The sequence below is a fragment of the Pseudorasbora parva genome, chromosome 9 (genome assembly GCF_024679245.1).
Source record: "Pseudorasbora parva isolate DD20220531a chromosome 9, ASM2467924v1, whole genome shotgun sequence".
NCBI lineage: Eukaryota > Metazoa > Chordata > Actinopteri > Cypriniformes > Gobionidae > Pseudorasbora > Pseudorasbora parva.
In genome coordinates this window covers 8,398,940-8,410,093 of record NC_090180.1, presented here as the reverse complement: position 1 = coordinate 8,410,093, position 11,154 = coordinate 8,398,940, and the positions used below count along the sequence as shown (strand labels likewise).

Below are 11,154 nucleotides of genomic sequence, written 5' to 3'. Positions count from 1 at the left end.
GAACTCAGACAAATAGACGGATATACTGACTGACAGACAGACAGACAGACAGACAGACAGAGATAGATAGATAGATAGATAGATAGATAGATAGATAGATAGATAGATAGATAGATAGATAGATAGATAGATAGATAGATAGATAGATAGATAGATAGATAGATAGATAGATAGATAGATAGATAGATAGATAGATAGATAGATGGACGGACGGACGGACGGATGGACTGATAGTCACAGAAAGAGACAGACAGGTAGACAGACAGACTGATAGATGGACAGATAGTTACATACAGATAGACAGACAGACTGATAGATGGACAGTTAGTCACAGACAGGCAGGCAGACAGATATAGGCTATATATTTTTTTTATCTGTAATTTATTTCAGAAAGAAGGCATTTGATACACCATATGATGTAATACTGGCATCACAAAACTAATGTTTGAAAATACAACAAAACATTATATAAAGAATTGTTATGCCAACAACTCAATGTAAACAGCATATCTCCTAACATTCTCTGTGCACACTCAAACAAAAAATTACAGTGTCTATTCAGCATCAAAGCATAAGGCTGCATCATCATCTCTCATCACCATCCTCATCATCATCCATCATCATCATCATCATCATCATCATCATCATCATCATCATCATCATCATCATCATGTGTCATCATCATCATCATCATCATCATCATCATCATCATCATGTGTCATCATTGCCCAAGCCAAGGAGTTTCTCTTTTCTTTAACACAATCCTCAAGGAAGCTCACATGGACTGTTGCTCCACATGCTCAAAACCCATGCTTGTCTTGTTCTTACGCAGCTGCTCTCACGTGCAGTGGGCCAAAGATGTGTATCAAGTCTACAGAGCACAGATCTGACTGAGGCAGTCCTCATATAGATCCCGACCGGAGCAGGACAGGGAGGAGGGCCGATTCCCACACACCTACTGTATGTCCTGAGTTGGGCTGTAGCCTGCCAACAAAGAGGGAGGTTGCAGAACTGAACCAGAGATGAAGGTTAGGAGCTGACTGACACAGACTGACACTTACCAAAGGAATTTATACAGATAAAAGGAAATCCATTTTGGTCAAAATTATGCAGATCATCTCTTCGATTACTGGAATTCTGCTCAACTTGATTAAACGTGGCTTGAAAAACTAGACAAAGACACAGAAAGTACAGAAATGAGCTAACACCTTTTCATTCCAACAATAAATAAGGTAAAAGATCTTTTTAAAATTAAACCACCTCAATTTTTAATTAAAGGATTTATGGAGCATCCTAAAAATTCGCATTTAGTTTATAAAGGGGTCTAATCATCTTTTCAGCCTAGTCTTGGTTAACAAGCATATGGATCAGATTAAATGATCTAATTTAGTGGTTTTCAAGCTGTCGTTGAACACTGATTTAACAAAGCCAGATTTTAATCATTGCCACTTGTTATTATAAACTAACCACGTAGACAATGGGAAACAAGCAAATGCAACTATAAATCTTTAACTGCAACAATGACCCTCTTCATGAAATGCTCTGTGTTCCCGTAAATGAAGGCCTTCCTGAAACAGGCTGTAAAATCAGAAGGAGGTTTTTGTCCTAGACTTGCTTTGCTGACTAACACCGCTGTGTTTTGTAAAGTTAATTCATATTCCAACACTGGTGCCAACAAGTTGTCAGTTTGCGGAAATATCGAGAGTATAAAACCCGTAAAGTTAAGAATGCCTTTCACCATTTTTTTACATTAATGAAGGTAATACAGAATAGCTTTCTTACCATGTTGATTTATTGGTACTTCATTACACATCTGGTTGAGTTTTTGATGTGGGTGTAGGAAGGGGCTGTGTTTCTCAGAGACAGACTGGAGCTCATTGGTACCACTGACCAGGTTGATTCCGCAAACCAGTGGAGAAAGTCTGAAAGGACACAGAAGTTGCTTTTAAATTCATACATGCTTAACTTCTCTCAAAATGTCTTTAATGGCCTTCAAATTATTTACTTAGAGAATTCAAGTCACATGATTCATGCATGAATGTTATCATTATGCTTTCTATATTTATAGATCAGGAGTATATCAGTATATAAATAAATACATTACAAAAAGTATTGTTTTCATTCATTCAATTCTAGTGCATGCCAAAATCAGCCAAGATTCAAGTGCTGCTTTAAAAAAATCTCAGAAGATTGACATGACACAAAAAACATATATTTTACATGCAGTACTAAGAGTCATGGGCATGTCTAATACATTAATCCATCCATGTAGAGATCAGTAACTGATGAAAGAATATTTCTAATACATTCCTCTAGTCTGGAGAGCCCAGCATAGTCTTTAACTCAGAGGGACTCAGAGCTAGCCTGCAAAGAACCATCATGATGTATTTTATGTGGCGCACAGAGTTCATTTAAATGATGTGGTCCCTTACAGAGAGGCCCGAGGGTGTTTGGTCCAAGCATCTTCATTGTTATTCATCAACAAGATTCTTTTGTCAATATAACGCAAAGCTGAGTGAAGTATGTGTGTGCGCTTCAATGAAAACAGCACATTAATATAGAATGGTGATTCAACTGACTTGAAACTACCTTCCAGCCAATCAGGATCGATTGTTCAGACAGACCATGGTATATATATATATATATATATATATATATATATATATATATATATATATATATATATATATATATATATATATATATATATATATATATATATATATATATATTGAGGAAAATAAGTATTTGAATACCCTGCTATTTTGCAAGTTCTCCCACTTGGAAATCATGGAGGGGTCTGAAATTGTTATCGTAGGTGCATGTCCATTGAAAAAAATATCCAGAAATCACAATGTATGATTTTTTTTAACTGTATGATACAGCTGCAAATGTTAGAACACCTGAGAAGATCAATGTTAATATTTGGTACAGTAGCCTTTGTTTGCAATTACAGAGGTCAAACGTTTCCTGTAGTTTTTCACCAGGTTTGCACACACTGCAGGAGGAAATTTTGGCCCACTCCTCCACACAGATCTTCTCTAGATCAGTCGGGTTTCTGGCCTGTTGCTGAGAAACACAGAGTTTGAGCTCCCTCCAAAGATTCTCTATTGGGTTTAGGTCTGGAGACTGGCTAGGCCACCCCAGAACCTTGATATGCTTCTTACAGAGCCACTCCTTGGTTATCCTGGCTGTGTGCTTTGGGTCATTGTCATGTTGGAAGACCCAGCCTCGACCCATCTTCAATACTCTAACTGAGGGAAGGAGGTTGTACCCCAAAATCTCGCAATACATGGCCCTGGTCATCCTCTCCTTAATACAGTGCAGTCGCCCTGTCCTATGTGCAGAATTTTTTAATACACTAATATTTGGGCTGGATGTTTCTGAATATATATTTTACTGGTCTGAATTTAACTAATTTATTCACCACTATATTACCAACAACATTTGATCAAACTTAAACTTTAATTTATAAACCTTGTTTAGGGATTTTAACTGGCTTTGGTCAAATGAACACTGAATACGAGATGTCTATCCATCCATCATGTTACTGGTTTGTGGTGCTGTGTCCTGTCACTAGGCTCCAGAGTATTAGAGAGGAAGAGAAACAGTGAGAGTGTGTGTGTGTGTGTGTGTGTGTGTGTGTGTGTGTGTGTGGTGGGGGGGAGCATAGCCCTGCAGCACTGCCATGTGTGTGGAGCAGAGGGCCGAGTCCCAATGGAGTGGCTGTCAGCACAAAACTCAAAAAAACAGCTCCACTCTCTATATTTTTACAGCGAGCCTCTCTATATGAATTAATCACAGCCAGCTGCCCATACGCACCCTTAGGCTGGAATGAGAGGAATCTTTCATGCAGCGTTAAAAAAAAAAAAATTCACAATTTACCCATCACATTGATCCTCCACTTAGTCGACAGTGCGTTATTTTCAGCCACACTGTAGTGAAAGACTTGCTTAAAGACATTTAGGTAATGTTTCCTGTCCTGCTTGAGGAGGTCATTAAACAAGTGAATGAAATGACTCAACTTTACAGGGCAGTAACTTTCATCTCAGAAAGGATTTTATGGATCCAACAGTCCTAAACATGCAGGTGAACGAATAATTATTACTACTACCAAACATTGCTCTGACTACTAAAGGAGCTCCAAAAGCACAAAAACTGCATTTATTTTATTAGAAATAAAGTTAAAAAAATAATATTGTGAAATATTTTTTCACAATATTATTTTAAACTGTGTTTAAACTGTCAGTTATTCCTGTTAGCAAATATGAATAATTATTTGTTAAAAGTACACAAAGTCCTTGTAGTCTCATTTAATATGAGGTCATAAACAGCATGCATATTATTGATAAAATCATGTGGAACATGGTCAAATAGTTTTAGATGAACTAAAGCTTGTCAAAATGCAGGACATAACATCTTTAGAGTATTTCATATAGCTAATAACTGATCAAAAGATCAAATATCCAGAGGAACTCTAAATGATACAGTCTTTACCAAAAATCTTTTAATCTGATACCTGCTTTAAAATAAAGTCTATCAACATACACCCACACTCACACAAAAATGAACCACAAGTCACTCAAAATCTCCCATTTCATAACAGGGTTTTGAAATAACAACAATACTCAGTAAGCAAAGTCTTCTAAATGCTTATTTTTTTGCCAAACGAAACACATTTTGCAATGGGATCACATTCTGATGACGAGTTAGAAAATATAATTTAGTTATAAATTGTTTAATATCATTTAAAACCCATTTGGGGAAAAATGAGCTTTCTGTTTTGGGACCACAAACCCAAGCCTTCAATGTTTCTGTCGAATAGTCAATGGCAACAAAGTGATAGCTGGCAACAAATAGTGTGCGTGAGGTGTTAAGTAGGTTCTGCTGATATGTTTTGTTATTTGATAAAACCCATTTCCTGTTTACAGCCACAGAGTTTGTTGCACAGTGCTTTTGTCACATCTCCTCAAGAGTGATTGCTGTTTACATAAAGCAAGTCATGGCATGTGTTCCCTTTCCGGACACGTCTGGATAAGCAAACGTTCAGAAACAAGCACTGCCTGTTTGTGGTGAGTGACAGCATAACAATATGCTTCTTTAAAAACAATAATAAAAAAAAAATAATGAGAAGATTTATTAAAGCCTTTTCTAAGAACCAACATTTATGCAAGACATAGTAGTGGCCGCAGTGACCAAAAAATAAATAAATCCCTATGATCTCTAAATTTGTCCATATGGCATAAGATTGTATAAAGAGCTTAATGCAAGACATCCAGATCAGATCAAATCCCTTCACAATCGGCACATATTTGCGTGACAGCGCAGCAGTAAAATTGAGAGAACAGGTCATAGGTTAACTGTGTATTGTAAAAAGACCCATGCGAATGCATAATGATAATATTTTTCTACTGAAGAAACATGTGTTTCCACACTTCATAATGTCTTCGTTCTCAGGGCAGGGACGATTTGCTCCCCATCGCAAAGGCTGTGCTGTTTTAATGTTTCGCATCATAAGCAAATGTTGCTAACTGCTGTGGTTGACGCACATGAATGCACTGCAGATGGAGTCCTCCAGTCAGTGACAAATAGCCAATTAGACTCAAGTAAAATTGTTCCCATATGTATCAGAGAAGCAAACTGGATGTTTCCATGCTGTATGTATGCAAAAATGTATATTCTGCCATGTTCTGAGGCAGTGCCATTACTAGGATGCCATCCTGGGGTGGGGAGAAAGTTTGCCACCAAAATTATCACTATCCTCACAATACAAAATACATGGACATCACTTTGTTCATAAAAGAATCATCAAAGATTGCTGATCCTCACCTCAGCTGATTGAGCTTGTTATTGTGCAGATGGTTGTGAAGGCTGATGCTGCTGTGCTCCATGCTGGGCTGCTCCAGAGTTACATCGGAGAATCCTGACAAGACTGTGTTACATGAATCCTCCTCCTCTGTGTATGCTGTGAAACCAACAGGAACAAAAAAAAGTTACATTACAGTTGCTTCTTCAAGAGAGACTTTGCGTCCACTAAGATTTCAGTATGAACTTGAACAACTCTGATAATAATAAGACATATTTCTTTGGCACCTTTGGCAGCTGAAAATCCATAAGAACCCACAGTGACACACAGGTGTCACAAACACTGGTGATAATCTGGAAGGGTCTTTTTAAAGCATTATTCCTCCATTTCAACTCAGAAAGTCCCTAAGTGACACATAAGATAACACCCCGGTTCAGTCATATGACAATATGTGCATTTTTTATTGCCATGGCAGCGTTTCCAAAATGGTGGTCTGTCTGGTTAGCATATGTTGCAGTGTCAGCAATTTTTTTAAACACTTGTTTTTGTTACTAAAGATATGTTTCAACTCATGCAACAATTCTAATGTTTTAATAACATATAGATTACACCTAACATGATTTGAAGGCATTTCTTAAACAAATTGATATAAAATAAGTTAAAAAATATTGTGGTGATATTTATGTCACATCAAGCGGTTAACCTTAAACACTAGGTGGAATTTTGATGAGATGTATTTGTTATTAAATTGTTAATGAGCAGCTCAATTGATTTAGCTGATTCAATTATTTTTGTGTTATATACTTTTTCTATGTTTTATATAAAATCTGGAATTTAGAAGAATGTTAACAGCACTGTTAAAGAAATGGACATATTGATCTGAGCATGTGTCTGCACCAAATGCCAGGAATTAATGCATACCTGGAAAAATGACACAAGATGTCCCATGGCTGACAACATGTCACACAACCGTTTTCAGAACCTGCTAGCATGTCTACATTTCACTGACAACAATAATTTGTAAAATCGGCAAGCAGGGGCTAAGTGTTGGAAGATCCATCCATGGCTGGATATGTTTCATTAATAATTTTGAATAATATGCATACTTTTGATATATATTGTGAAAAAGAAAATAAACAGAGTAAAACATTTATATTTTTACATTATATTTTTTAGCACAAAAAAATGATAAAATGTTGTTGTTGTTTTTTTAAATTAGAAATAAATGCCCATTGTAACATACGAAATGTATCATAAACGCCCAATGTCACATATATGTAACATTACAGATCTTTCAGAAGGAGGGGTTGTATTCAGAAACAACTGCAGAAACATATAACAAGTGGTCTATTAAGTCTGTTTTATATGCCCCATCATTTTCCTATAAGAAGAAATTCAATAATATTTGAAAATTGAAAATATAATATTTAAAAATTATAATGTTTTTATTGTAATTTTGATCAAATAAATGCAGCCTTGGTGAGGACAAGGCCTCTTTTTTTTTCTTTTTGCCTTTTTTAGAAAAAAGGAAATCCTTGTACTGCAAAAACAGTCCAAGCTGATGAGAAAGGGAGGGCAGGGCTCTGGAGAACGAGGAGCAGCAGGCAGAAGAAGACAACAAGAAAATGATGACCAGGGCAAACATGAAGCTGTGAGAAGCCAGAGCAGAGACAGAAGGAGCAGGAGGATAACCCAGAGCCATGATAGAAAGGTCCACGGTGGAGCTAATGGAGGGACCATGGTGGAGCCTTGGTTGAGATACTTGATGGAACCAGGAAAACGACTGACTGAAGTAAAGATGGTGCAAGTGGAGACCAAGGCAGAGCTAAAGTGTCAGGGTGACACCGAAGGCCTGGAGGATCAGGCAGAGGTGCGACAGAGGGGCAGATATGTTGGAAGTGAGGACAATGGATAGACCGGAGAAAAGGAGGAGCCCGGCAGAATAAGAGAGATGGAGGGCTGAGACAAAGCTGCTGATTCTGAAATCCGAGGCGGAGCCTGAGCGATGATGGACCAAGGTTAAGCCAAAGAGAAGATGTTGCCCAGTGGAGCTTGAGCGATGGCAGTCCATGGTGGAGCCGATGAGTCGGAGAGCCAAGGTGGAGTCCAGTAGACCCTGCATTTCACCCCAAGCCTGATGCCCCTAGGGCCCGCTTCTGGCCAATTTTAACTACATGAAAGTCGGCCCCAGGCCAGCAGCAAGCGTTCCTTCAGCTCAGCTGGAAAAGTTATGGCTTTTTTAACATCTGGTCACTTGATTCATTTTCTCTGATCGAATATCTATCCGATTGTGAAAAAGCCAGGAGTAAATGCCTTCCGAAATTCTTTCAAGATGGATTTAAATCCAATCACTCAAATAAACCAATTCAGAAGGCCGGTGTGGGAAGCATTTCAGACGAAACTGGACAAGTGTAAATGCATCTGGTTGTTTAAACCAGTGGTTCTCAAACCTGTCCTAGGGACCCCTCACCATTGCACATTTTGCATGTTCCCTCATCAAACAAACCCAATTCGACCCTGCGTCCCAATTCGCATACTATCCATCCTAAATAGTATTCGAAAATAGAATTAGTATGTCCCAAATCATAGTATGTTGAAAAGAGTATTCCAAAGGTACCCTATATTATATTATATTTCACCTGCAGCAGCATTGTGAACTTTTGTAATGACATGTTTGGCCATTAACTTTTAAATGCATCATTTTATTTAAACTGCAAACACATGAGGAGAGTCTCTGCAATAAAGACCCACAAATGGCAGATCAATGAGCGGCTACATTTCTCTCCAGTACGGTAGGAGATTAATCTGCATGTGGAGGATTTGAACTGTAACGAATCTGACGATGATTGACAGGGCAGTTAAACGGTGACGAGATGCACGTAACGAAGCGACAGAGTCCGTTAAAGATGGCGAAGTAGTATGTCCTGAAGCTTGCATACTTTTCTGCTACACACTCAAAAGTATATACTTTTTCTTCACAAAAAGAGTACATACTTTTAGGACGTAGTATAAGTAGGCGAATTGGGACGCAGCACAAGTCTTGCAGTCTCTACTAATGAGCTGATGATTTGAATCAGGTGTGTTAGATGAGGGAGACATGCAAAATGTGCACTGGTTGGGGGTCCCCAGGACAGGTTTGAGAACCACTGGTTTAAACCACATATGTTAATTTGACTCCTGGCAAATTGTTAAAAAACAAACGTGTGAGAGCATGTTAAAGGCTATATATGATGTTGTAGTCAGATATGATAGCACGACTGCAACACGCATCGGCGCAAATGAGTAAAGCACTGCCGCAAGTGAAACTGAAAATAAGTCTCAGATGCTCAAAAACACAATCATCTTCATTAAAACGAATTGGATTAAACGATCTTACCAGTGCTTAGGCCACTCTTTCTCCTAAAAAAAATTCCAACTCTTCTTCCTCTTTTCTCTTTTCCCTCTCTATTCTAGCTTTTGCTACTCTGAGTAATATCCAAAACTTTGTATTTAAGACACTTTTTGCATTGCTTCACCTCTTCATGACAGATCGCTTTCTGTACTCCTGAGTTGGAAGTCGCTTTGGATAAAAGTGTCTGCTAAATGCATAAATGTAAATGTATTACAGTCTTTCATCTTGAAATTAGCTAAAGGAACTAAACAAAACATATCTACTTTGACATTAAAAACAAAACTGAACTATTTTAATGGCTTCAACAGTGTAGGAAAAGGGAAAAAGGGCTCCAGTCAGACTCAGGCCGAGAATTGTGATAAGCTGTCGGACAAGGGCCAGGCTAGGGCCTGAGTCTGCAGGGTCTAGAGTCCGGGGTTTGGATGCTTGAGGCGGAGCTGAGGGATCCATGACTCAAGGTAGCGCTGATGGCTGGGAAGTTCCTGGCGGATCTGTGCAGCACAGCTGAAAAACTGAGGAGCCGAGGGGCTGAAGGGAGACAGCAGAGGTGAGGAGGGGGGAGATGGAGGCTGGCCAGGACCACCTAAAGGAGACTTGGTACTGGATGATGAAGGCTTGGAGCTGGGCTTAACCAGCGAAGACTTGGATGATTTCGAATTAGTCTTATCTAGTGATGACTTTGACAACTTGAAACTGGATGGGACCAGCGGCGACTGCAGTACAGCAAACACTTCCTGTTCTAGCTCATCATACAATAAATACTCAACAACCCAGCTCTGTTTCTGGACTTCAGCGGTGGGAGTGTGGGCAGGGCTCTAATACATACCCTCAAACTCCACTAAAATGCCCTCAGTGAAGACTCCACGTCGAGCTCTGGGTCTTGGACATAAAAAGATTTTGTGGCAGGCTCGGGCTCCAAGTCAGCTCCAGATCTGGGCCTGCTGCTGTCCTCATTCGTGAGGCAGACTGTTTTATACTAGCACCAATTCCACAAACTGCGAAACTCGCTCAATGGCCATCCAAAGGCAGGCGTGCCTTTGTACAAATAGTAGTTGAGGGAGTGAGTGAGGCAAGATTGAGAAAGTGTGGTCCTTGAGGGAGTGATTCTACAGCTCCAGCAGGAGGAGGTGTAAAGTGATGATATGCATATCAATGTTTGCCATATTAATCCAATCTCGGGGTCTTACTTTCTGTCAGGGGTGGCTTTATATAAAGATCGAATAAAGAACTGAGGAAGACAGAAGGCTTAAATACACAGAGGACAGAACTCAACGGAACAAATGATAACTATACAGAAAGTATAAAGCCACAAATGGTGGCAATGAAAACGTAGATAATAAACAAGACAGAGGATCAGAACATAACAGCTCTTGGTATCCACATCCTATTTTATAGTTCTATATTGTCTCATTTGTTTCTATTTCTACTAAACTCAAAACTTAAACAAAATTTCCAAAATAGAACAACAAAATTTTGCTGTGGGAAAAAGAGACACATGAGATCATATCCAGCCATATAATGTCAAATGTGTACTGTAAAATACATGAATATATCACATGACGTGTTGTAAATTCATTGTGTTAATTGGAAAAATGACTACAAGTTTGTGCGATTTAAAATTTGAGGAACAAAAGAGTAAACAACATTCATGTTTAATTTATCTTGTATATTGTCATGGTATGGCATTTACCTGGTCTATTTGTTTGTTTTGTTTTTTTACAGTGATTAATGTGTTTTATGTGATTTTTACTATGTGACAGTGTGGATGTATAAGCATTGTCATGCGTCAAAGATGCATTTCTGTCCAGGAAACTGAACAGACAATAAAGTTTATCTAACCTAACCTAACCTTATTCTTCCTAATTGGTCAGAATTTAATAATGTAGTCAGTTTGGCTAGTTGATGTTACTATCTTTCACAGACATTCTTCAATCGAGAAACAGAGTTTCTTCTTTCT

At 38.5% G+C, this 11,154-nt stretch overlaps 1 protein-coding gene across 1 annotated transcript in view; it reads right to left on the bottom strand.

Moving 5' to 3' along the window:
* Positions 1-681: 681 nt before the first annotated feature.
* Positions 682-11,154, bottom strand: part of LOC137090036 (zinc finger protein GLIS1) — a 46,381-nt gene continuing 35,908 nt past the window's right edge. Inside the window, exons 7-10 of the mRNA XM_067453716.1 lie at positions 5,830-5,965; positions 1,783-1,922; positions 1,062-1,169; positions 682-984 (exon numbers count right to left, since the gene is read on the bottom strand). Of these exons, the coding sequence (XP_067309817.1) occupies positions 956-984; positions 1,062-1,169; positions 1,783-1,922; positions 5,830-5,965 (413 nt within the window). The 3' untranslated portion in view covers positions 682-955. The remainder of the gene's footprint in view (positions 985-1,061; positions 1,170-1,782; positions 1,923-5,829; positions 5,966-11,154) is intronic.